The following is a 21812-nucleotide window of genomic DNA, read 5'->3' as shown; positions in this document are numbered from 1 at the left end:
TGAAAATTGGCAACTAATTGCTCAACAGGAACTGGTAAATTTGGGTTCACCTATGTTTATGCATAAACATTAAAATTTGTTGATATGAGAAATTGCTTATGACAAGTTATACAACACGAAATAACCTTTAATCTTAGCTTTGTTAAAATAAATACAGTAGATATGGCATAAAGTACTAAAAGCAGGGCTGAGTGTGGTGGCTCACCCTTGTCATCCCAGCTCTTTGGCAGGCTGAGGTGGGTGACTGCCTGAGGTCAGGAGTTCCTAGCCTGGCCAACATGGTGAAACCTGGTCTCTACTAAAATTATAAAAATTAGCCGGGAGTGGTGGCACGTGCCTGTAATCCCAGCTACCCAGGAGGCTGAGGCAGGAGAATTCGCTTGAACCTGGGAGGTGGAGGTTGCAGTGGGCCAAGATCGAGCCAATGCACTCCAGCCTAGGTGAGAGAGTGAGACTCTGTCTCAAAAAAAAAACAAAAACAAATATACCAAAATGTATTAATACTTCAGTGGTTTTCCATGGATGGTAGTATATTGGGAGGAAGTGGGAGATAAATTACTACCATCTTTTTTTTTTTTTTTTTTGAGGTGGCATCTCGCTCTATTGCCCAGGCTGAAGTGCAGTGGCCCGATCTCGGCTCACTGCAAGCTCCGCCTCCCAGGTTCACACCATTCTCCTGCCTCAGCCTCCCGAGTAGCTGTGACTACAGGCGCCCGCCACCATGCCCGGCTAATTTTTTTTGTATTTTTTTAGTAGAGTTGGGGTTTCACTGTGTTAGCCAGGATGGTCTCGATCTCCCGATCTTGTGATCTGCCCACCTCAGCCTCCCAAAGTGCTGGGATTACAGGCGTGAGCCACTGCACCCGGCCACTATCATCTTCTTTTTCTTCTTCTTCTATATTTTCAGTTTTTCCACCAAAGGCATACATGCATCATATCCATTCATTCACTTATTATTTTATAATTAAAAAAAAAAAAACACGAGGCCAGGCATGGTAGCTCACTCCTGTAATCCTAGCACTTCGAGGGGCCGAGGCGGGTGGATGACTTGAAGTCAGGAGTTTGAGACCAGCTCGACCAACATAGTGAAACCTCCTCTCCACTAAATATACAAAAATAAGCCCGGAATGATGGTGCATGCCTGAAATCCCAGCTACTTGGGGGCTGAGGCACAAGAATCACTTAAACCCGAGAGGCAGAGGTTACAGTACGCCGACATCGCAGGACTGCAATCCAGCCTGGGCGACAGTGTGAGACTCTATCTCAAAATAAATAGATAAATAAGAAAGAAAGGGCCAGGCGTGGTGGCTCATGCCTATAATCCCAGCACTTTGGGAGGCCCAGGCGGGCGGATCATGGGGTCAAGAGATTGAGACCATCCTGGCTAACACGGTGAAACCCCGTCTCTACTAAAAAATACAAAAAATTAGCCGGGTGTGGTGGCGGGTGCCTGTAGTCCCAGCTACTCAGGACACTGAGGCAGGAGCATGGCGTGAACCCGGGAGGCGGAGCTTGCAGTGAGCTGAAATCACGCCACTGCACTCCAGCCTGGGCAACAGAGCGAGCCTCTGTCTCAAAAAAAAAAAAAAAAGAACGAAAGAAAGAAAAAAAAAGAAAGGCAAAGATTGGGCCAGTCTACCCTGTAAAAATGTAATTCTTTGCTAGTACCTTTGTCCTTTTTGAAATCCAGTGCATCTTGTTTATCTGTGACAATTTCCTTCATGTTAACAACACTTCGGTGGATTAACTGACGAAGGATTTTGATTTCACGAATGGCTGTGATTGGGAAGCCCTCTTTCTCATTGTCTAGTCTCACCTTCTTCAGAGCCACTAGTTCTCCTGCCAAAACAAATGTAAACTGTTATTATCAATGAGCATTTTTGGCCACTATTGTGAACCAGCAATATATGCCCTTGCTCTGGAAGACAAACTTAGTTCTTACTTTAATGCTTACACACGAGATACTTACACACCTTTAAAAAGTAAACTCTAGGCCGGGTGCACTGGCTCACACCTGTAATCCCAACACTTTGGGAGGCCAAGGCGGGCAGATCACCTGAGGTTAGGAATTCGAGACCAGCCTAGCCAACATGGTGAAACCCCGTCTATTAAAATACAAAAATTAGCTGGGCGTGGTGGTGGATGCCTGTAATCCCAGCTACTCGGAAGGCTGAGACAGGAGAATCGCTTGAACCCAGGAGGCAGAGGTTGCGGTGAGCAGAGGTTGCAGTGAGCTGAGATCGCATCATTGCACTCCACCCTGGGTGACAGAGTGAGACTCCTTGTCAATACGAAAACAAAAAAGGAAATTCTATATTCCCTTTCCTGGCTTTAATTTTTTTCTTAAGACATGGATTTTTTGTTTTTGAGATGGAGTTTTGCTCTGTCACCCAGGCTACAGTGCACTGGCGCAATCTCCACTCATTGCAACCTCCGCCTCCTAGGTTCAAGTGATTCTCCTGCCTCCACCTCCTGAGTAGCTGGGACTACAGGCGCATGGCACCATGCCTGGCTAATTTTTTCTATTTTTAGTACAAACGGGGTTTCACCATGTTAGCCAGGATGGTCTCAATCTCCTGACCTCGTGATCTGCCCACCTGGCCTCCCAAAGTGCTGAAATTACAGGCATGAGTCACCACACCCAGCCGGAGAGTTTTAAAAGTTATAGTATTCTTTTGGAAACCTTTGATCTACTCAATAACTTTTGGAGACAAAATTAGAACTAAAAATTTGGCCAGGCGTGGTGGCTCACGCCTGTAATCCCAGCACTTTGGGAGGCTGAGGTGGGTGGATATTTCAGGTTAGGAGTTCGAGACCAGCCTGGAGTTCAAGACTGCCTGGCCAACATGGTAAAACCCCATCTCTACTAAAAATACAGAAATTAGCTGGGCGTGGTGGTGCATGCCTGTAACCCCAGCTACTCGGGAGGCTGATGCAGAGGCATCACTTGAACCCAGGAGGCGGAGCCTGCAGTGAGCAGAGATTGATCCACTCACTGCACTCCAGCCTGGATGATAGCACAAGACTGTCTCAAAAAATAAAAATAAAAAAAGAGCCGGCGCTGTGGCTCACACCTATAATCCCAGCACTTTGGGAGGCCGAGGCGGGCAGATTGCTTGAGGTCAAGAGTTCAAGACCAGCCTGGACGACATAGTGAAACCCCGTTTCTACTAAAAAAAAAACAAAAATTAGTCGAGTGTGGTTGCGCACGGTCTGTAATCCCAGTTACTCGGGAGGCTGAGGCAGGAGAATGGCATGAACCCGGGAGGCGGAGCTTGCAGTGAGTCCAGATTGCAGCACTGCACTCCAGCCTGGGAAGCAAGACTCCATTTCAAGAGAAAAAAAAACAAAAAAATAACACCTCAGAATTTACTTTTGCTAAATCCACTTAAGATATTAGTATTGCTAAATTGTTAATATTCTGACATCTAAAATTTTGTGGCAATATTTACCTGTGTCTTTGTCCTTGGCTTTATATACTTGGCCATAGGTTCCTTCTCCAATAATCCCAATAATGTCAAACTTGTCCACACAGCGTTTCCCCCAGTCGCTTTCTGTTTGTCTTCTTTCTCCATAACGAGGACAACAAATTCTAAAAAGTAAAAACAACAAAATAGTTATTTAAGAAAATGAAGGATGGGCGCGGTGGCTCATGCCTGTAATCCCAGCACTTCAAGAGGCCAAGGCCGGCAGATCATGATGTCAGGAGATTGAGACTATCCTGGCTAAGACGGTGAAACCCCGTCTTTACTAAAAAAAATACAAAAAATTAGCCAGGCATGGTAGCAGGCGCCTATAGTCCCAGCTACTCGGGAGGCTGAGGCAGGAGAATGGCATGAACCCGGGAGGCGGAACTTGCAGTGAGCCAAGAATGCGCCACTGCACTCCAGCCTGGGCGACAGAGCGAGACATCTATCAAAAAGAAAAAAAAAGAAAATGAAATTGGCCGGGCGCAGTGGCTCATGCCTGTAATCCCAGAACTTTGGGAGGCCAAGGCAGGCGGATCACGAGGTCAGGAGATCAAGACCATCCTGGCTAACATGGTGAAACCCCGTCTCTACTAAATATACAAAAAATTAGCCAGGCATGGTGGCAGGCACCTGTAGTCCCAGCTACTCAGGAGGCTGAGGCAGGAGAATTGCTTGAACCCAGGAGGCGGAGGTGGCAGTGAGCCAAGGTCACACCATTGCACTGCAGGCTGGGCGGCAGAGCGAGACTCCAACTCAAAAAAAAAAAAAAAGAAAAGAAAAGAAAAGGAAATCTAGTCAAAGAAAAAAGGATTCTTTTATGATGATTTCACTAACTCCTGTATCCTTTTTTTTTCTTTTTAGTACTCTACAGGCAGGCGCCACCATGCCCAGCTAATTTTTGTATTTTCAGTAGAGACGGGGTTTCACCATGTTGGCCAAGATGGTCTCGAGCTCTTGACCTCATGATCCACCCGCCTCGGCCTCCCAAAGTGCTGGGATTACAAGCGTGAGCCACCACGCCCAGCCACTCCTGTATCTTTTATACATTTTTTACTAAAAAGTCAGAAATGAAATGATATGAAATATATAAAGACACAGCCGGGCATGGTGGCAGGCGCCTCCAGCCTGGGTGACGGAGTGAGACTCTGTCTCAAAAACAAAACAAAACAAAACAAAACGACAACAACAACAACAACAAAACAGTCTCTCACAGTGGCTAAGACACCGGGCTATAGCTTTAGGAAGACATAAACTGAAATAATAGATTAGTTGCTTGCTTTCTGACCTCTCTCAGGTATGGCTTCAACTATAAAATGGGAAATTAATCGCTACATGCTAAGGCTGCTATGAAAATATAAGGCGTTGGATGCAGTGGCTCACGCTTGTAATCCCAGCACTTTGGGAAGCCAAGGCGGTGGATTACCTGAGGTCAGGAGTTCGAGACCAGCCTGGCCAACATGGTGAAACCCCATCTCTACTAAAAATACAAAAATTAGCCTGGCGTGGTGGCATGTGCCTGTAATCCCAGCTACTCGGGAGGCTGAGGCAGGAGAATCGCTTGAACCAGGGAAGCCGAGGTTGCGGTAAGCAGACATAGCATCACTGCACTCCAGCCTGGGCAACAAAGAACACAATTCTGTCTCAAAAATATATATATATAAAACTACGACAATAATACGTGCTCAATAAATGATACCTATTTCTATTATTAACAGAGAAATGCTAACAATCAGAAGATTAGACCCAGATTGTACTCTATTTACGGCATGACAATTTATATGCTTTCAGGAAAAAAAATCCCATATCTATTAATTTTTGATTAATGTGTACATGATTGACACATCCTGAATTTAAAAAGCTTTTATTCTTCCTTAGTACTCTAAATACTATGAATAAAAAAGACATAATGAGATAAACATTCACAGTATATCTGGATTTGGGAATTTTCTGTTGTTCTAAACACATAGCTAGGTATCTGAGTGCACAGATGAATGACCTGAGTCTCCAAGAAAGGCTTTTGTCCATTAAAATAAAATAAAAGGTATACTTTGGGACCAAACTTCTATGATCTTACTGGTGTGGGTTATAGAGGAAACATGAGAGATTTAGTTCAAAAGGAAGGGAGAAAACTATCATGAAAGACAGATTCCTCCAAAAACTCACTTTGGTCTCTTTTTATATGGTTGCTGAGGTGGTGTGATTGCCTTTGGTTCTGGAGAGTCTGGGGGAGACAGATCTCCACCAGGGAGCTCTGGAGGGAGAGGAAGGTCTGTGAGTAAGTGACGTGTCCTCTGTTCCTTCTCTTTCTTCACAGGTTTTGAAGGAAGAGTTTCTTTTGGACTAAACAATAAAGGAGAAGAGATGACAAAATTACAATTAAAGATACACAAATAAAAATTTTCAAAGATCATAATGCCTGGTTACTAAAAGGTTAGAAAGATCTCATTTTTAAGGAAAAAAGCCTGTAATACAACATAAAAAAATATAATTTATCACAACTAAATTTTTTTTTTTTTTTGAGACAGAGTATCACTCTGTCGCCCAGGCTGGAATGCAGTGGCGTGATCTTGGCTCACTACAACCTCTGCCTCCTGGGTTCAAGCAATTCTCCTACCTCAGCTTCCCAAGTAGCTGGGATTACAGGCGTGTGCCACCATGCCAGACTAATTTTTGTATTTTTAGTAGAGATGGGGTTTTACCATGTTTGCCAGGCTGGTCTTGAACTCCTGGTCTCAAATGATCCACCCGCCTCGGCCTCCCAAAATGCTGGGATTATAGGTGTGAGCCACTGTGCCTGGCTGAGATAAATTTTATAAAAAGAAATCTATAGTATATTTTAAAAACAATGAAATATTTGTGATATTACTTGCAGTTCCCTTTATCAAACTCTTAATATATCGTTCCTAAGATTTTATTTGGATTTTTATTGAGATGAAATAAAATTCACCTGGGCATGGTGGCTCACCCCAGTGATCCCAATACTTTGGGAGGCTGAGGCAAGAGGATTGCTTGAGGCCAGGAGTTTGAGACCACCCTGGAAAACACAATGAGACCCCATGCTACAAAAAATTAAAAAAAAAAAAAAAAAAATTAGGCCAGACACGGTGGCTCAAGCCTGTAATCCCAGCACTTTGGGAGAGGCTGAGGTGGGCAGATCACGAGGTCAAGAGTTCGAGACCAGCCTGGCCAACATAGGGAAACCCCATCTCTACTAAAACTACAAAAAATTAGCCGGGCGTGGTAGCAGGTGCCTGTAATCCCAGCTACTCAGGAGGCTGAGGCAGGAGAATCGTTTGAATCGTTCCAGTGAGTCAAGATCGTGCCACTGCACTCCAGCCCAAGCAACAGTGTGAAACTCCGTCTCAAAAAAAAAAAAAATTAGAACAGGCACAGTACTCACGCCTGTAATCCCAGCACTTTGGGAGGCTGAGGCGGGCAGATCACTTGAGGTCAAGAGTTGAAGACCAGCCTGGCCAGCCTGGTGAAACCCTGTCTCTATTGAAAATACAGAAATCGGCCGGGCACAATGGCTCACGCCTGTAATCTTAGCACTTTGGGAGGCCGAGGTGGGCAGACTGCCTGAACTCAGGAGTTCGAGACCAGCCTGGGCAATACAGTGAAACCCCATCTCTATTAAAATACAAAATTTAGCTGGGTGCACCTGTACTCCCAGCTACTCAGGAGGCTGAGGCAGGAGAATTGCTTGAACCCCTGGGATGGAGGTTGCAGTGAGCTGAGATCGTGCCACTGCACTCCAGCCAGAGAGACAGAGTGAGACTCCATCTCAAAGAAAAAAAAAAAAAAAAAAAAATTAACTGGGTGTGGTGTTGTAATTCCAGCTACTCGAGAGGCTGAGGCAGGAGAACTGCTTGAGCCTAGGAGGAGGAGGTTGCAGTGAGCCGAGATCGCACGACTGCACTCCAGCCTGGGTGACAAGACTCGTCTCAAAAATAATTAGCTGGGCATGGTGGTATAAGTGTGTGGTTCCAGCTACTTGGGGGCAGATGGCGACCTGCAGTCCTGAGGTGGGAGCATCATTTGAGCCCAGGAAGTCAAAGCTACAGTGAGCCATCACCATGCCATTGCACTCCACCCTGGGCAACAAAGGGCAGCTCTGTCTCAAAAAATAAAAAATTTAAAAATAGAAATAAAATGCAGGAAGTAATTATCTTAAATTCACAAAGTATCACTGCAACTCGTGGAGTTCATCGAATTTACATTTTAGCAAAGATTTAACAAACAAGAAGAGCTCAACAATTTAATACTACTCTATCGCTAAAGAGGTGCAAAAATCTTGGAAAAAAGAAATAGTATTTTAGAATGCTTTGCCTGTAAGAAACATAAATTGTCAAAGATATTTACAAAAAAATAGAAATATAGCTAAGTTGTAAGTCAAAACTAATAAAATATATACTGAATCATTCCGTTCACTTCAAAGCAGAAGGCAAGCCTCTCTGACCAGCCAAAATAGACAATCATCAAACTAAAAATCTAAAGAAAAAGGGTCCAAGCAATTATTTCAGAATTATTAAGTCACCTGGTGGCAGAAGCCTCTCACAATAATCAGCAAATTATAGTAGTCAGTGGGGTTTTGTAAAAAGATAGCTTTCCAGGAATAGATCAGAAAAGTCAATCTTTTTTTTTTTTTTTTTTTTTTGAGAGAGAGACTCACTTTGTTGCCCAGGCTGGAATGCAATGACACAATTATGGCTCACTGCAGCCTCGATTTCCAGGGCTCAAGCGACACTTTCACCTTAGCCTCCTAAGAAGCTGGGACCACGACACACACCACCACACCCAGCTAATTCTTAAAATTTTTTGTAGAGACAAGGTCTTGCCATATTGCCCAGGCTAGTCACAAAATCCTGGACCTCCCTAAGTGATCCTCTTGCCTCGCCTCCTACCACGTATGGCCCAGATACAATTTTTTGCCTATCTCAATTTATTAATAAGTGGTAGACAAATTTTGTGCCAAGAGCCAGGTGTGGTGGCTCACGCTCATAATCCCAACACTTTGGGAGGCCAAGGCAGGCGGATCAGTTGAGCCCAGGAGTTCAAGACCAACCTGGCCAACACGGTGAAACCTCATCTCTCTTAAAGATAGAAAAATTTGCTGGGCATGGTGGCATGTGCCTATAGTTCCAGCTACTTGTGAGGTCTAAGAATCGCTTGAACTGGGGAGGTTAAGGTTGCAGTAAGCCGAGATCGTGCCACTGCACTCCAGCCTGGGTGACAGGGCAAGACTCTATTTCAAAAAAAAAAAAAAAAAAAATTGTGTCATGCACATCCTCAGAAAAAATAAGACATCTATAGTACAACAGACTAACTCATGTCTACAAATAAAATCAGGCCAGACAGGTCTTCTCTATTCCTTCACAGTTATCAGATGGTTGAAAAAGATCTGAGAACCTTAACCCCAGGGAATCTTCTCTATTTTTATGACAAGTAGTTATAAAGGAAAATATTGGTGCTTTGCATGAACATTTCCTAGACCACAAAGATCTATCTCTTGCAATGTATCTTTTTAAAGAATACTGTTGCCCCTTGTGTGTGAATTTTCCATAAAATAATGTCATTTAGTCAAAATATAAGAACATAAATCTCAACAGCTATTGACTCCTGCCAATTTTTATCGTTTTAATCCCTCGTAAATCAGACAGAACAATACAATATAGGTTAGTTTGTACTACATCAACCAGAACTGGGATAGTCAATGGAGTAGAAAATGATCATCTGAAACTTTCTGTTGAAATATTGGGCGAGATGAACATGCAACACTATTATAATCTGCACTCAGATTTTTCCATCCTAGGAACAAAACTTATTACCAGAAAACTCTTTGAGTCACAACGTAATATAGATTCTTTTTTTTTGAGACGGAGTCTCCCTCTATTGCCCAGGTTGGAGTACAGTGGTGCAATCTCAGCTCACTGCAACCTCTGCCTCCTGGGTTCAAGCAATTCTCCTACCTCAGCCTCCCAAGTAGCTGGGACTACAGGCGTGTGCCACCACGCCCGGCTAGTTTTTTGTATTTTTAGTAGAGACGGGGTTTCACCATATTGGCCAGGCTGGACTCGAACTCCCGACCTCATGATCCACCCACCTCAGCCTCCCAAAGTGCCGGGATTACAGACATGAGCCACCGTGCCCCACCAATATAGACTTTTTAAATTATTCTAATTTTTAAGATGTTCGGGGAAAAAAAAACTTGTAATTTCTCAACCACTGTCAGAATATTCTTTACAAATCTCAATTCCTCATTATTCAAAATAGATTTCTTCTTGGTTTGGCTTCACTAGAAGAACAAGAAAAATCAGGCTGAGCATAGTGACTCATGCCTGTAATCCCACTACTTTGGGAGCCAAGGCAGGAAGATTGCTCGAGCCCAGGAGTTCAAGACCAGCCTGAGCAACATAGTAAGACCTTATCTCTAAAAAAAATAAAGTTACGGGCCGGGCGCGGTGGCTCACGCTTGTAATCCCAGCACTTTGGGAGGCCGAGGCGGGCGGATCACGAGGTCAGGAGATCGAGACCACGGTGAAACCCCGTCTCTACTAAAAATACAAAAAATTAGCCGGGCGCGGTGGCGGGCGCCTGTAGTCCCAGCTACTCGGAGAGGCTGAGGCAGGAGAATGGCGTGAACCCGGGAGGCGGAGCTTGCAGTGAGCCGAGATCGCGCCACTGCACTCTAGCCTGGGCGACAGAGCGAGACTCCGTCTCAAAAAAAAAAAAAAAAAAAAAAAAAGAAAAAAAAAATAAAGTTACCTGGGAGTGGTGGCATGCACTTCTGGTCCCAGCTACTGTGGAGGCTGAGGCGAGAGGATCACTTGAGCCAGGGAAGGAGGTCAAGGTTGCAGTGAGCCATGATTGCGCCACTGCACTCCAGTCTAAGTGACAGAGCAAGACTCTGTTTCACAGAAAAAAAAAAAAAAAAAGAGGCAAGGTGCAGTGGCTCATGCCTGTAATCCCAGTACTTTGGGAGGCCAAGCAGGCAGATCACCTGAAGTCAAGAGTTCAAGACCAGCCTAGCCAACATGGTGAAACCACATCTCTACTAAAAGTACAAAAATTAGCTGGGCATGGTGGTACACTGCTGAAATCCCAGCTACTTGGGAAGCTGAGGAAGGAGAATTGCTTCAACCCAGGAGGCAGAGGTTGCAGTGAGCCAAGATCACCCCGCTGCACTCCAGCCTGGGCGACAGAGCAAGACTCTGTCTCAAAAAAAAAAAAAAAAAAAAAGAAAAAAGAAAAATTAAGGTATTTTAATTATCTCATCATCATTTCAAATAAATTCAGTCTATGGTTTTTTGTGTGTTTGTTTGGAGACAGGATCTTGCTGTGTCACCCAAGCTGGACTGTAGTGGTGCAATCATGGCTGACTGCAGCCTTGAGGCTCAAGTGATCTACCCACCACAACATTCCAAGTAACTGAGACTACAGGTGCACACTGCCACAGCTGCCTTTTTTTTTTTTTTTAAGAGACAGGGGCCAGGCACAGTGGCTCATGCTTATAATCCCAGCACTTTAGGGGCCAAGGACAGGGGATCATGAGGTCAGGAGATCAAGACCATCCTGGCAAACATGGTGAAACCCTGTCTCTACTAAAATACAAAAAAAATTAGCCAGGCGTGGTGGCACCCACCTGTAGTCCCAGCTACTCAGGAGGCTGAGGCAGGGGAATCACCTGAACCCGGGAGGTGGAGATTACAGTGAGCCGAGATCGAGCCACTGCACTCCAGCCTGGCGACAGAGTGAGACTCTGTCTCTCAAAAAAAAAAAAAAAAAAAAAAAAAGGGATGCCTAGGCTCTGGTCTCAAACTCCTACCTGAAGCAATCCTCCAGCTTGGCCTCCTAAAGTGCTGGGATCACAGGCATCAGCCACCATGCCCAGCCAGTCTGTGTTTCATATTTTTGTTTTCTCCAATGTTTACTTCATGAGCTCAAATAAAGTGCCAATATAGGTTAGGTGCTCTCTTATCCACAATGCCTCAAACCAGAGTGTTTGAATCTTTTTTTTTTTTTTTTTTGAGACAGAGTCTCGCTCTGTCGCCCAGGCTGGAGTGCAGTGGCGTGATCTCGGCTCACTGCAAGCTCCATCTCCCGGGTTCACGCCATTCTCCTGCCTCAGCCTCCCAAGTAGCTGGGACCACAGGCACCCGCCATCACGCCCAGCTAATTTTTTGTATTTTTAGTAGAGATGGGGTTTCACCATGTTAGCCAGGATGGTCTCCATCTCCTGACCTCGTGATCCGCCCGCCTCGGCCTCCCAAAGTTCTGGGATTACAGGCGTAAGCCACCGCATCCGGCCTGAGTGTTTCAAATTTTTAAAATTTTTAGATTTTGGATTATTTGCATTATACTGGATGAGCATATTCAATGCAAAAATCTGAATACTGAAATGCTCCAATGAGCATTTCCTTTGAGTATCATGTCAGCATTAAAAATGTTCCCGATGGAGGATTTCTGGATTTTTAGATTACAGATATTGAACCTGTATGAAAAATGTATACTGCTTCTAAAATATTACATTTTTAGCATGTTTATTTCAAGACAGAATGAGTATTTGATAGGTTATGTCCTACTAGTTCAGGATATACAATTTGAATAGAGGTCAAATCCTGTTTCAATAAATTCCAATGTACTAAAAACCTTGAAAATTTAATGACAGCCTCAAAACTACAATGTTTAACATTATCACCTTTAGCATATGACACTCAGTATTATAAAGGGTTGAGGACATGTGGTACATGCAAAGTAAGTCTATCATAGGGGAGCAGATACCATACATCACAGTCATTACTTGAAAAGTCACTACCAGGAAGTGCTGATGTACCCTATCTATATCAGTATTTCCTAGTTCCCCATTTATACTTATATACAAATTCACATTCGGTAATCAGGTTTCATAATACATGCGTAATTGAAAAACCTACCAAGCTCTAGGCGTGCCGAACTTTTAGAATATGAATAGTATTTTGGAATCTGTGATGACAGAACTGAATCTGTGGGTGCAATGGAAACACTTCTAATAAAAATACTGTTAATAAAAAAAGAATATAGACCAGGAACGGTGACTACCACCTGTAATCCCAGCTCTTTGGAATGCCGAGGTAGGCATATCATTTAAGGCCAGGAGTTTGAGACCAGCATGGCCAACATGGTGAAACACTGTCTCTTCTAAAAATACAAAAACTTAGCCAAGTGTGGTAGCTCATGCCTGTAATCCCAGCCACTTGGGAAGTTGAGGCATGAGAATCACTTGAACCTGGAAGCAGCAGTTGCAGTGAGCCAAGATCGTGCCACTGCACTCTAACCTAGCCAACAGAGCAAGATCCTGTCTCAAAAAAAAAAAAAGAAAAAATATAAAATTTATAAATATTTAGGCCAGGGGTGGTGGCTCACGCCTGTACTCTCAGCACTTTGGGAGGCCAAAGCAGGCGGATCATGAGAGTAAGAATCTGCCTCAAAAAATAAATAAATCAATCAATAAATCATAACTGTTTAAAAAACACTAATTTTTTCAATGAGATAATTTGCCCATTTTAACAGCATAAACTACTGTAAATATGATCACTTATCTCCTTCCCCTTGAAGTTGGTTGTTTAAAACATGATTTCAGACCAGGCATGGTAGCCCATGCCTGTAATCCTAGCACTTTAGGAGGCCAAGGCAGGTGTATTGCTTGTGTCTAGGAGTTCTACTAGCCCGGACAACACAGTCAAACTCCATCTCTACAAAAAAGTACAAAAATTAGCCAGGCATGATGGCACGTGCCTGTAGACCAAGCTACTTGAGAGGCTGAGGTGGAAAGATAGCTGCAGCCTAGCAGGTAGAGGCTACAGTGAGCCGTGCACAGGCCACTGAACTCCAGCATGGGCGACAAAGGGAAAACTGGTCTCTTAAAAAGAAAAGAAAAGAAAAGAAACAGTGATTTCACCACTATTTACAAACTTTTATCAAAAATTTAGTTGAGCCAGGGCGAGGTGGCTCATGCCTGTAATGCCAGCACTTTGGGAGGCCAAGGCGGGTGGATCACTTGAAGGCAGGAGTTCAAGACCAGCGTGACCAACATGGTGAAACCCCGTCTCTACTAAAAATACAAAAATTAGCCAGGCGTGGTGGCCCAAGCCTGTAATCCCAGCTATTCAGGAGACTGAGGCAGCAGAATCACTTAAATCCAGGAGGCGGAGGTTGCAGTGAGCCGAGATCGTGCCACTGCACTCCAGCCTAGGGGACAAAGTGAGACTCCATTTCAAAAAAAAAAAAAAAAAATTTAGTTGAGGCAGGCACAGTGGCTCTCACCTGTAATCCCAGCACTTTGAAAGGCTGAGGCAGGCGGATCATTTGAGGCCAGGAGTTAGATACCAGCCTGGCCAATACGGCATAACCCCTCTCTACTAAAAATACAAAGATCAGCCAAGCATGGTGGCACATGCCTGTAATCCCAGTTACTTGGCAGGCTAAGGCACAAGAATTGTTTGAACCTGTGGCACATGCCTGTAATCCCAGTTACTTGGCAGGCTAAGGCACAAGAATTGTTTGAACCTGGGAGGCGTAGGTTGCAGTGAGCTGAGCTCATACCACTGCACTCCAGCCTGGGTGACAGAGAGACACTTTGCCTCAAAAAAAAAAAAAAAAATGTAGTTGATTGTTCACTTCGGCAGCACATACACTAAATCCGGAACAATACAGAAAAGATTATCATGGCCCCTGCACAAAGATGACACAAATTCGTGAAGTGTTCCCTAAAAAAAAAAGTTTAGTTAAGTACATAAAAAATGGAAACCAAGCATCCCATTCTACTAGGAAAATCCTGGTTCATTTGGAGTTTACTGAGCTTATAGAGATACAGCCTTTAAAAATAATGTAGACCCCCCTGAAGTTCAGTACGCTCCAAATGAACAAGGCTATTAGAAAAACAGAGCAAGGCCAGGTGCGGTGGCTCAAGCCTATAATCCTAGCACTTTGAGAGGCCGAGGCGGGTGGATCACCTGAGGTCAGGAGTTCAAGACCACCTTGGCCAAAATGGTGAAACCCCATCTCTATTAAAAACACAAAATTAGCAGGGCGTGGTGGCACACGCTTGTAATCCAGCTACTCAGGAGGCTGAGGCAGGAGAACTGGTTGAATCCAGGCGGTGGAGGTTGCAGTGAGTGGAGATCACACCATTGCACTCCAGCCTGGGCAAAAAAAAGCAAAACTCTGTTAAAAAAAAAAAAAAAAAAAAAAGGCAAGCCAGGCGTGGTGGCTCACACCTGTAATCCCAGCACTTTGGGAGGCCGAGGCAGGCAGATCATAAGGTTAGGAGTTTGAGACCAGCCTGGCCAACCTGGTGAAACCCCATCTCTACTAAAGATACAAAAAATTAGCCGGGTGTGGTGGCGGTTGCCTGTAATCCCAGCTACTTGGGAGGGTGAGGCAGGAGAATCACTTGAACCCGGGAGGCGGAGGTTGCAGTGAGCCGAGATAGTGCCATTGCAGTCCAGCCTGGGCAACAGGACAAGACTTTGTCAAAAAAAGAAAAAAGAAAAGAAGAGAAAAAGAGAGAGAAAGACAGAGAGAGAGAGAGAGAGAGAGCGAGCGCAGAAGTGCTGGGCGCAGTGGCTCACACATGTAATTCCAGCACTTTGGAAGATCAAGGTGGGCAAACTGCTTGAGCTCAGGAGTTCGAGACCAGCCTGTGCAACATGGCAAAACTTGCTCTCTACCAAAAATGTTAAAAAAAAACCAGCCGGGCATGGCTTGTGCTTGTAGTACCAGCTACTCAGGAGGCTGAGGCCGGGAGGTGGAGATTACAGTGAGGCAAGATCACGTCAGTGTACCCCAGCCTAGGTGACAGTGAGATTCTGTCACAAAAAAAAAAAAAAGAGAAAGAAGACTTTAAAAATTCTATATGGTTAACTGAAATTTCTTTTTTTTTCTTCTTTTTTTGAGACAGAGTTTCACTCTTGTTGCCCAGGCTGGAGTGCAATGGCATGATCTCGGCTCACCACAACCTCTGCCCCCCGAGTTCAAGGGATTCTCCTGCCTCAGCCTCCCAAGTAGCTGGGATTACAGGCATGCGCCACCAAACCCTGCTAATTTTGTACTCTTAGTAGAGACGAGGTTTCTCCATGTTGGCCAGGCTGGTCTTGAACTCCCGACCTCAGGTGATCCGCCAGTCTCAGCCTCCCAAAGTGCTGGGATTACAGGCATGATCCACCACTCCCAGCTGGTTAACTGAAATTTCTAAGAAAAGTATACAGATGATCTACTTAAGGCAGAAATATATCCATTAATAGCTATGGTCATGTAGATTGTACTATGTTGGACGTGGGCTGCCTTGCTTCTTGAAATCAAGAATTATAGACCACAAATGAGAAAGGCTTTTGAAATACCATTAGCTAAATTCACTCTTGCATTTGATACCTGAGCTAGTACACTCCTACTCAAAATACATGTTTGAAAGAAAAGTTTCGGCTGGGCATGATGGCTCACACCTGTAATCCCAGCACTTTGGGAGGCCAAGGCAGGTGGATCACTTGAGGTCAGAGGTTCGAGATCAGCCTGGCCAACATGGTGAAACCCTATCTCTACTACACATACAAAAAATTAGTTGGAATCCCAACTACTTGGGAGACTGAGGAAGGTGGATCGCTAGAACCCAGGAGGCAGAGGTTGCAGTAAGCTGAGATTGCACCATTGCACTCCAGCCTGGGCAACTAGCAAAACTCTGTCTCCAAAAAAGAAAAAACTAGCTGGGCATGGTGGTACATGCCTGTAATCCTAGCTACTTGGGAGAGTGAGGCAGGAGAATCGCTTGGGATTCAGAGATGGAGATGGAGGTTACAGTGAGCCAAGATCACGCCACTGCACTCCAGCCTGGACGACAAAGTAAGATTCTGTCTCAAAAAAAAAAGTAAAGTTTCATTCTTTTCCCAAAATGACACTAAATCCTCTAGGTTGGAAATGGTGGCTCGAGCCTATAATCCCAGTACTTTGGGAGGCCCAGATGAGTGGATCACATGAAGTCAGGAGATTGCAACCAGCCTGGAAAAGATGGTAAAACCCCATCTCTACTAAAAATATAAAAATTAGGCCGGGCGTGGTGGCTCACGCCTGTAATCCCAGCACTTTGGGAGGCCGAGGCGGGCGGATCATGAGGTCAGGAGATCGAGACCATCTTGGCTAACACGGTGAAACCCTGTCTCCGCTAAAAATACAAAAAATTAGCCGGGCAAGGTGGCGGGCGCCTGTAGTCCCAACTACGCGGGAGGCTGAGGCAGGAGAATGGCGTGAACCCCTGGGAGGCGGAGCTTGCAGCGAGCCAAGATCGCGCCACTGCACTCCAGCCTGGGCGACAGAGCGAGACTCCGTCTCAAAAAAAAAAAAAAAAAAAAGCCGGTGTGGTGACTCATGCCTGTAATCCCAGGACTTTGGGAGGCCAAGGTGGGTGGAGCACCTGAGGTCAGGAATTTCAGACCAACCTGGCCAATATGGGGAGACCCTGTCTCTACTAAAAATACAAAAATTAGCCAGGCATGGTGGTGACCACCTATAGTCTCAGCTACTTGGGAGGCTGAGGCAGGAGAATTGCTTGAACCCGAGAAGCGGGGATTACAGTGAGCTGAGATCATGCCACTGCATTCTAGCCTGGGCGACAGAGCAAGACTCTGTCTCGGGGGAAAAAAAAACAAAAAACAAAACAAAACAAAAAAAAAACAGACAAATCCTCTAATGTAAGCTTTATGTTCTTTATGTGCACACTGATTTCTTTTACAAGTCCACTGTCATTTCACACAAGCCCTGATGCTGGCTCTATTATAAGTTTTATTTACTCATCAATTAAAATAACCAACATTACTAATTGCATTCTGTATTCCACCCAGAAGGTACTGTAGGTAATAAAATGATGTGTAAGTCACATTCTCAAACATTGATGCTGCTGCAGTCTCAAGTGAGAAAACAGAGAACATAAGTGAGCTCCTTACAAAACTTTTAAATTTTTGTTTTTTGAGACGGAGTCTCGCTCATCGCCCAGGCTGGAGTGCAGTGGCACGATCTCGGCTCACTGCAAGCTCCGCCTCCAGGGCTCATGCCATTCTCCTGCCTCAGCCTCCCGAGTTGCTGGGACTACAGGCGCCCGCCACCATGCCCGGCTAATTTTTTGTATTTTTAGTAGAGACGGGGTTTCATCGTGTTAGCCAGGATGGTCTCGATCTCCTGACCTCGTGATCTGCCCGCCTCAGCCTTCCAAAGTGCTGGGATTACAGGCGTGAGCCACCGCGCCCGGCCTTCAGATTTCCTTCTAAAAAGCTTTCCTATGTAAAAATTACTTTTCATGTCAAAGATAGGAGCAGCTGGTACATGGATATAGCAGCACACACACACATACAAAATAGAAACAGAAACACATCATGAATTTAAAATAAAAAAATAAAACTGATGATGGAAGACATCCTCATCTCCTTTTTTTTGATACAACATCTCACTGTTATCCAGGCTAGAGTGCAGTGGTGCGATCATGGCTCACTGTAGCTCCGACCTTCCAGGCTCCAGTAATCGTCCCACTTCAGTCTCCCAAGTAGCTCAGACCACAGGTGCATGCTATCATGCCTTTTCTTGTTTAATGGTAGAAACAGGGTCTGGCTATGTAGCCTAAAACACATGGGCTCAAACAATCCTCTTGCCTTGGCCTCCCAAAGGGCTGGGATTATAGGAGCGAGCCACAGCACCTGGCCTATTTCCATTTTTCTACCCTTAATAATTTATTTATATGTAGAATACTGATAATAACAATGGCCAGGGCTGGGCGCGTTGGCTCATGCTTCCAATCCCAGCACTATGGGAGGCCAAGGCAGGTGTTCAGGAGTTCAGGACTAGCCTGGCTGACATGATGAAACCCTGTCTCTACTAAAAATACAAAAAAATTATCCAGGTGTGGTGGCATGCGCCTGTAGTCCCAGCTACTGGGGAGGCTGAGGCAGGAGAGTCATGTGAACCCCAGAGGCAGAAGTTGCAGTGAGCTGAGATTGAGCCACTGCACTCCAGCTTGGGTGGCAGCAGGAATCCATCTCAAAAAAAAAAATCATGGCCAAACTCAGCAGCTCACACATGTAATGCCAGCATTTAGGGATGCCAAGTTGGAAGGATCACATGAGTTGAGGAGTTTGGGACAAACCTGGGCAACATACCAAGACTCCGTCTCTTAAAAAAAAAAAAAAAAGAGGTGGAGGAGGAGATGGGTAAAAAAAAATCATGTTTAAAAATAATTAGATGGGCCTGGTGCAGTGGCTCACGCCTGCAATCCCAGCACTTTGGGAGACTGAGGCAGGCAGACCCCGAAGTCAGGAGTTCAAGACCAGCCTGGTCAATGTAGTGAAACCCCGTCTCTACTAAAAATGCAAAAATAGGCAGGGTGCAGTGGCTCATGCCTGTAATCCCAGCACTTTGGGAGGCCAAGGTGGGCAGATCACGAGGTCAGAAGATCGAGATCATCTTGGCTAACACGGCGAAACCCCATCTCTACTAAAAAATAACAAAATTAGCTGGGCGTGGTGGCAGGCGCCTGTAGTCCCAGCTACTCGGGAGGCTGAGGCAGGAGAATGGCGTGAACCCAGGAGGTGGAGCTTGCAGTGAGCCAAGATCAAGCCACTGCACTCCAGCCTGGGTGACAGAGCGAGACTCTTGTCTCAAAAAAAATAAATAAATAAAAATAAAAATACAAAAATTAGCTGGGCACAGTGACTCACGTCTGTAATCCCAGCACTTTGGGAGGCCGAGGCGGGTGGATCACCTGAGGTCAGGAGTTCGAGACCAGCCTGACCAACATAGTGAAACCCCGTCTCTACTAAAAATACAAAAAAATTAGCTGGGCATGGTGGCATGCGCCTGTAGTCCCAGCTACTTGGGAGGCTAAGGCAGGAAAATCGCTTGAACCCAGGAGGTGGAGGTTACGGTGAGCCAAGATCATGCCACTACACTCCAGCCTGGGCAACAGAGTGAGACTCCAGACTCCATCTAAAACAAAAACAAAAACAAAAACACTACAAAAATTAGCCGGACATGGTGGCACACACCTGTAGTCCCAGCTACTCAGGAGGCTGAGGCAGGAGAATCGCTTGAACCCTGGTGGTGGAGGTTGTGGTGAGCCAAGATGGCGCCACTGCACTCCAGCCTGGGCAACAGAGTGAGACTGTCTCAAAAAATAATAATAATTAGATTAGGGCCAGGCCTGGTGGTTCACGCCTGTAATTCCAGCACATTGGAAGCCCGAGGCAGGTGGATCATTTAAGGTCAGGAGTTTGTAATCAACATGGTGATACCCCATCTCTAATAAAAATACACAAATTAGCCAGGCGTGGTGGTGGGCACCTGTAATCCCAGCTACTCAGGAGGCTAAGGCAGGAGAATCGCTTGAACTTGGGAGGCAGAGGTTGCAGTGAGCTGAGATTGCCCCAGTGCACTCCAGCCTGGGCGACAGAGCAGAACTCTGTCTCAAAATACAAAAAAAAAAATGGCAAGCATGGTGGTTCATGCCTGTAATCTCTGCACTTTGTGGTGCCAACGCAGGTAGATCACCTGAGGTCACGAGTTCCTGACCAGCCTGGCCAACAGGGTGAAACCCAGTCTCCACTAAAAATACAAAATTAGTTGAGCATGGTGGCAGCTGCCTGCAATCCCAGCTAGTTGGGAGGCTGAGGCAGGAGAACTGCTTGAACCCAGGAGGCGGATGCAGCCAAGATCACGTCACTGCACTCCAGCCTGGACAACAAGGGCAAAAATTCCATCTCAAAAAATAAATAAATAAAATAATAAATAGTTGGGGCGCGGAGGTTCATGCCAGTAATCTCAGTACTTTGGGAGGCTGAGGTGGACGGATCACGAGATCAAGAGATCGAGACCATCCAGGAGAAATATGGTGAAACCCCGCCTCTACTAAAAATACAAAAATTAGCTGGGTGTGGTGGCACGTGCCTGTGGTCCCAACTACTCTGGAGGCTGAGGCAGGAGAATTGCTTGAACCCTGGGAAGTTGCAGTGAGCCGAGATCTTGCCACTGCACTCCAGCCTGGCTATGGAGAGAGAATCTGTCTCAAAAAAAAAAAAAAAAAAAAAAAAAATCATCAAGATTCTTTTTGTTTCCTAAACATTTTCCTGAAGTTAAAAAAAAAAAAAAAAAAAAAAATCAAGATTCTTACCCACATTAATATTCTAGCCACTATGTAAACAAGTATTGAAATGAGGTTCCTATGGCTAAAGGGCTAGAGTCCCTTTGGACAATGCTCAACTATTTCCTTTTCCAACAAAAACTATAAAAATATGGCTTTTATCTTTTTATCTATGGCTTTTATCTATCTATATTTTGGACCTCAAGTTAATTTTTTTCCACATAAATTTGAGGTTCTGTTCCCGGGAAGGTGGCTCACACCTGTAATCTCAGCACTTTGGGAGGCCTAGGCGGGCGAATCACGAGGTCAGAAGTTCGAGACCAACTTCGCCAACATGGTGAAACCCCGTCTCTACTAAAAATACAAAAAATTAGCTGGGCGTGGTGGCGCGCACCTGTAATCCCAGCCACTCGGGAGGCTAAGGTAGAAGAATCGCTTGAACCTGGGAGGTGGAGTTTGCAGTGAGCCAAGATCGCCACTGCACTCCAGCCCGGGCAACAGTGTGAGACACCGTCTCAAAAAAAAAAAAAAAAAAAAATTTCAGGTTCTCCTCTTCTGTAATTTTCGTCACATGGCAGAATTTGCTATTACCTTTTTTTAATTAAAATTTTATTTTTAGAGACAGGGTCTCTTTCACACAAGCTGGCGTACAGTGGCCCAATCATAGTTCACCGCAGTCTTGAACTCCTGGGCTCGAGTGATCCTCCTGCCTCAGCCTCCCAAGTAGCTAGGGCTAAAGGTACCTGCCATCACATCCAACTAATTTTTAAATGTTTTATAGAGATGGGGTCTCACTATGTTGTTGTCCAGGCTGGTTTTGAACGCCTGGCCTTAAACAGTCCTCCCACTGTGGCCTCCCAAAGTACTGGGATTACATCCACAAAGCTCAGTCCATAAATACCTATTAATGTTAGAAAGAGTATATGGAATTTTTCTTTAAAATCACATTTTGGGTTGGGTGCAGTGGCTCATGCCTGCAATCCCAGCACTTTGGAAGGCCCAGGTGGGAGAATCATTTAAGGTCAGGAGTTCGAGACCAGCCTGGCCAACATGGTGAAACCCTGTCTCTACTAAAAATACAAAAATTAGCCAGGCATGGTGGCACATGCCTGTAATCTCAGCTGCTCAGAGGAGCTGAGGCAGGAGAATCACTTGAACCCAGGAGGCAGAGGTTGCAGTGAGCTGAGATCGCG

General features: G+C 45.1%; 1 protein-coding gene and 1 non-coding gene across 24 annotated transcripts in view; one reads left to right on the top strand and one right to left on the bottom strand.

The window, feature by feature from the left end:
- Positions 1-21812, bottom strand: part of CDK12 (cyclin dependent kinase 12) — a 110318-nt gene that overhangs the window by 73921 nt on the left and 14585 nt on the right. For all 23 annotated transcript variants that reach the window (XM_063628854.1, XM_055258044.2, XM_055258043.2 and 20 more), the window contains exons 3-5: positions 5634-5810; positions 3453-3592; positions 1669-1839 (exon numbers count right to left, since the gene is read on the bottom strand). In XM_063628854.1, coding sequence (XP_063484924.1) covers positions 1669-1839; positions 3453-3592; positions 5634-5810 — 488 coding nt within the window. The remainder of the gene's footprint in view (positions 1-1668; positions 1840-3452; positions 3593-5633; positions 5811-21812) is intronic.
- Positions 14121-14223, top strand: LOC129470809 (U6 spliceosomal RNA). Its single transcript, XR_008653337.1, has one exon. It is a non-coding gene; the product is annotated as a U6 spliceosomal RNA (small nuclear RNA).

Source organism: Symphalangus syndactylus, chromosome 20, assembly GCF_028878055.3.
Source record: "Symphalangus syndactylus isolate Jambi chromosome 20, NHGRI_mSymSyn1-v2.1_pri, whole genome shotgun sequence".
Lineage (NCBI taxonomy): Eukaryota > Metazoa > Chordata > Mammalia > Primates > Hylobatidae > Symphalangus > Symphalangus syndactylus.
Note: the sequence above shows the minus strand (reverse complement) of the source record. Positions and strands in the feature narration are given on the sequence as shown.